The 5,219-nt window shown below is 65.1% G+C and overlaps 1 protein-coding gene across 1 annotated transcript; it reads left to right on the forward strand.

Annotated features, from left to right (window-relative positions):
- Positions 1-6: 6 nt before the first annotated feature.
- On the forward strand, positions 7-4,997 carry LOC145718813 (sialate:O-sulfotransferase 1-like). The gene is made up of 2 exons (XM_081810322.1): positions 7-266; positions 1,181-4,997. Exons 1-2 carry the CDS (start codon positions 149-151, stop codon positions 1,531-1,533), a joined length of 471 nt encoding a protein of 156 aa, XP_081666448.1. The 5' UTR covers positions 7-148; the 3' UTR covers positions 1,534-4,997.
- The last annotated feature ends 222 nt before the right edge of the window (positions 4,998-5,219 follow it).

The following is a 5,219-nucleotide window of genomic DNA, read 5'->3' on the forward strand; positions in this document are numbered from 1 at the left end:
CAGCTCTGCCTGCTGCCGTGGCGGGGGCCCGACGCGGTCCTCAGGGGCCTCCGCTCTGCCCGCAGGGTTCAAGGGCGAGAAGGACCATTGGCGCAGCCGGCGCACGATCTGCGTGAAGACCCATGAGAGCGGCCGGAGGGAAATCGAGATGTTCGACTCGGCCATCCTGCTGATCCGGAATCCGTACAGGTCCCTGGTGGCCGAGTTCAACCGCAAGTGTGCCGGGCACCTGGGCTACGCGGCCGACCGAAACTGGAAGAGCAAAGGCAGGCAGAAGGGGTGGGCAGCCCATGGCGGGGCCGGGGGGGGGACCCGCCCCACAGTGTGGCCGAGACGCGGGTCCGGGGGGCGGGTGTTAGGGCACGGAGCGGTCAGAGGGAAGCTGCGTCCAGCAGGTGCGAGGCCATGGGGCAGGCAGGCCCGTCCCTGCAGCCTCGGCCCCGGCTGACGCCTCCCGTGGCCTCCAGCCGACCCTGCCCCTTGCTGACCCCCCGGATGCAGGAGGCTGAGCTCTGGTCCCTCCTTGGCTCTCGTGAGCCTCAGTTTACTCATCTGAGACACCAGGGTGGTCCCTATCTCGGAGTCATCACGAAGACCAGGGAGAGCGAAGGCTCTTGGCGGCATCTGAGGTGTGCGGGCAGGATAGTTACACCAGCGGTGTCTGTTGACATTTGCACCTTTCCCCACCAAAACAAAAAGCCCGCCAGCTCTCTAATTTGCTAGGATAGAAATCTCACGGAGTAGACCATTGGCAAAAGTTGGCGGCTGCCCGGCGGCGTCACGGGGTAGACTGGCCACCCCCCCAACGAGGCAGGTCGGCATCAGGCAGGGACCAGGTTCACTTAGCCTCACAGGAGGCCCCGGGGCAGGCGATCGGGCCTGCGTGCGTCCTTGCCGAACCCCTGCTCACCCTGGTCACCCGGGACAGGTGAAGGCGGATGAGGGTCATCCCGTTCCCCACCTGTCATTAACACTGCTGTGCCACGTGGGCCCCGTGGCTCTCCCTGCCCCAGCGTGGGCCCAGCGGCCACGGCACTCACCGTCCACGAGAGAGGGAACCGGTTCTTGGCGCACACGGTCCACGTCCGGGTCGTCAGGAGGGCCCCCTCCGTGGGGCCCTCGCCTCCCCGCCCCGAGCGCCCAGGAGGCGGGCCTGACGGGCGCCTTCTCTCCCGCGCAGAGTGGCCGGACTTCGTGCGCAGCTACGCAGCGTGGTGGTCCTCGCACGTGCTGGACTGGTTGCGCTACGGCAAGCGGCTGCTGGTGGTGCATTACGAGGAGCTGCGGCACAGCCTGCTGCCCACGCTGCGGGAGATGGTGGCCTTCCTCAACGTGTCCGTGAGCGAGGAGCGGCTGCTGTGCGTGGAGAACAACAAGGAGGGCAGCTTCCGGCGGCGCGGCCGGCGCCCCCATGACCCCGAGCCCTTCACGCCCGAGATGCGGGCGCTGATCGACGGCTACATCCGGACGGTGGACAAGGCGCTGCGCGAGCACGGCGGGGCCGGGCTGCCGGGCGAGTACGTGCCCAGATGACGGCCCGGACGCCGCCCCGCGGCCTCGCTGGGGCCGGGCTGCTGGAGCCGCCGCAGGCCCCCCTGCGCTCACAGACGCGTCTCGCGGGGCCACGCGGGCTGGGCCGGGCCCTCTCGGACCCGCAGACGCCGGCCCGCCCGCGCGCGCTGGGCTCCCGGTCCGGCTTCCTGTTTCGCGCTGCAGACTCGCCGGCCAGGGTCCTCGCCCCCGGACGCGGGGCTGGGCGGGCGTCGGCGCCGTGGGCAGCGAGCACCCCGGCGTGGGCATGAGCTCACGGGTGCTGCTGGACCCCGCGATCCTGACGGCGCATCAGATGCCCCATGAACACGTGTAGCGTGGCCATCAGGCACCCCAGTGCGCAGTCCTACGTCTCCCTTCTCTGCAGACGGGCTGGCAGCGCTGGACAGAGTAGACCCCCCCCCACTGCACACCGGCCTCAGGACCTGCCACAGCTCTGTGCACCCCACAACCCCGTCCAACGTCAGCACTCCTTGGAGGGGCCCCCTTGCCCCGCTTTTCCCTCCCGTGTCCCAGAGGCGGGTGTGAGGGCGAGGGGGCATGGGGCAAGAGGGGCTGGCCTCCAGGGGAGCCCCAGACCCGAGGGGCACACAGGCCTGCAGCGGGGCTTGGGTGCACATGGGGAGACCCAGGAGGGACGGGTCTTGGGGATCACTTGGCCCCACCCATCTTGGCCATGTCCCCATCCACACAACCCTCGAGGGAGGGGCCATGGCCAAACCTTCTGTGTTCACCCCCCGCCCGGTCCCTGGGGCTCATTACCACGCCCTCTGTCTCTGCGTGAGGTTGCCATCTTTCTCAGTCACTCACCCCGGAGGAAGGGTGCTCACGGACGCCGTGGCCTGCTGTGTGCTAGCCCGGCGGTGTGTGTGGGGGGAGGGTAGGAAAGCTCCCTACCCCAGCTCACAGCCTCGGGGGGCAGGGGAGGCTGGTCACAAACAGGAGTTAACCCAGTAGCAGAGGAGTGTGCGTGCGCTCAGGGTCTCCATGCTGCTGGTCCGGAGGAATCTGTAGGGATTTCCCTAGCAGAGCAGAGGGAAGGGCGTTGAGGCAGAGAGAACAGCGTATGCAAAGGTTCAGAGGCTTGGAGAACGGGTGTGGGGCGTGTGTGTCTGAGTCTGTGCAGTTGGGGACGGAGTGGTGGGTGAGGACAGAGGTGGGGACACAGAGGGACTGTCCTCACAGCGGCCTGGTGCTCAGCCTGAAGGAACAGAGCGCCCTTCAGAGGCCGACTCTCAGGTTCAGAATGAGGCTGTGCAGACCAGGGCTCTGGTCTGGGGGTGGGGCTGGACCCTTGCGAGGTGGGTGGTGGTGGGCGGGCCCCTCAGCAGCTTCTCCAGGCTTGGGGTGACCGCAGCTGAGCCCCTTGGTCTGTCTTCCTGCGGCCTGAGCCAAGCTGCACCAGGGGAAGAAAATGGGGAGAGGCTTGGGGAAACCGGCACTGGAACGTCCTGACCCTGCGCTCCCCGCCGGCTGCAGGAAGCCGAGAGCCACCACAGGTGGGCAGGTGGGTGGGGGGCCCGGCGGGCTGCCCCTCTTCGGAGGGAGGCCTCCACAGCCGTCCCCGGCTCCACCAAACCCACGCTGGTGCCGAGCCTGTCCCGGCCCTCCCACAGCCGCGCTCGGCTTGACGCTGGAAGCGCCAGGTCTTGCTAAGCGTTTATTGGCACGGCTCTGGTTCCACCATCCAGTCTGGGTCGGCCCGATAGAGCGGTGTCTCCAGCGTCGCAGGAAGAGGGGAGACCTGCCGCGAGGCCCCACCTGCTGTGGAAAGCGTCCCAAGGGACAGCTGCGCCCCCCAAGCAACCCTACAGTCTCGAGGGGATGGAGGGCCGGATGCTGGCTGCCTCCTGAGATTGGCTCCCAGATCTGGCCCTCACTCTTCCGGCCGCCCGGGAGGCTTCAGGGACAAGACCCGGACGCCGGGGAGGCTGGGAAGGGCAGAGGTGTGGCTGGAGGGCCAACCCACGCTGGCCCTCGGGCCTCCCACCCTCCTGCCCACCCTGGAGTCAGGACAGCAACAGCCAGCCCCTCACCCCGGTAGATGGTTCATTTCCTGCTGCCAGGTGCCCAGAGACCTCCCTTCCTTCCCGAGGGAGAGCTAGCTGCTCAGACGGCCTTGCAGCTTCCAGGGCACCTCAGCCAGACCTGCAGAAGAGTGGAATGACGGGGTCACCTGCATTGACTCACACTGAGTCAGTGCACAGTCGGGCGCCCGACACGGGGGTGGTGCTCCTGGGTGTCCGATGAGCAAGGACGTGCAAAGGCTCTGCTGCTGATTCTCCGTGGCTGTCACCACAGCCTGCCCCTGGGGGAGAGCCCGGAGGCACGGGAAGGGGCTCTGGGTGTCCGTTTGTCTCTGCAAGTGAGGCGTTCTCAAGCTCAGCTTCTCCATCAAGCCTCTGCTGCCCCAAGCAGCCAGGGAGCAAAAGCCAGTGTGAATTTGGTGGAGAATTGTGGTAAAACCCTACTTCCTGCAGATTCCACCTGTGAAATCACGTAAACCTGTGTTAAGACATGTAATCTCCATGGTTTTCATCTCCCGTTGTCGATCAATTTGGAAACACCAAAATGTATAATTTAAGAAAAACTAAAACACATTTCTGATAATCCCAGCGATGTGTAAATGAGACAGAAGAATAGACAGGCTTCCAGACCCTGGGAAGAAAGCTGCTTAATTATGTGAGCATCTTGTAATGAAGCCTCTTGCAGCTAAAATTAGATCCTGAGTGCATGAATATGTGATAATGTTTGCACACCAGAATGCATTTTCCCCTTAAAACGTGGCAGGAGCTCCTTGGTTCTTGGGGGGGCCCCTAGGGGTGGGGAGATGGGAGTGCTTGGGGGGGGGTCCTCGCAGCTGCAGGGATGCTTGGGGCAGAGGTGTGTTTTTCTGCAGCTGGAAAATCCCCGGGGGTCTAGCAGGAAACTGATGGGTCTGGGGCCACACTGCTCACCGCTCCCAACAGGACCAGTTGGCCTGGACGAGGTGGAAATGGAATGGAAGGCAGACTGCGAGCCGGGCAGGGCCGTGCCCCCCTGTTCCCGCCCCCCTTTCCTTCCCCAGCAGCCCTGGTCTCCGGGGGACGGGGGGATTCATGTTCATCACCATCTCTGGGGTCGGGTCCCCGGCTGGACAAAGCCAACGGCTCCTTCCGTCTCTCTGGCGATGGGTGGGTTCAGGGACGGTCCTGTGAGCTACAGGGGTGTGGCCGGAGGGCATCTCAGAACGTAGGGAGCGTGCACTGCTGGTGGGAGGGGAGGTCGGCGGCCCTGGGTCTGCAGAGGGGCCCACCCTCCAATGACGCTGATTCTGCCACGGGGGTGGTCGGGGGCACAAGCAGCCAGGAACTTGGTGGCATTGTTAACGCTCAAGCTTTGCCTGCGACCAGCCCTCCCTCTGGGTGGTTTTGTCACATGAGCCAATAAATCCCCTTTCTTGTTCACCTAGGGTTGTCGGGCTTCTGTTCCTTATGGTCCGCGGGCTTGGTGCCGGGTTCTTTCCGTCTGCGGCTGATGGAGATGGAGGCCGAGCCTCGGCCCAGTTCAAGCTGGGAGTCCGGGAACGGTGCCTTTTCCCGGAGCAGAGACCTCGTCCCGCGTGCGCCTTGGTGGGGGGAGAGATCTGGCTTCTGAGCTGAGCTGCCCCAAGCGCAAGCCCTCTGCTT

The sequence above is a fragment of the Leptonychotes weddellii genome, unplaced genomic scaffold (genome assembly GCF_054177405.1).
Source record: "Leptonychotes weddellii isolate Sample4059 unplaced genomic scaffold, ASM5417740v2 HiC_scaffold_2245, whole genome shotgun sequence".
Lineage (NCBI taxonomy): Eukaryota > Metazoa > Chordata > Mammalia > Carnivora > Phocidae > Leptonychotes > Leptonychotes weddellii.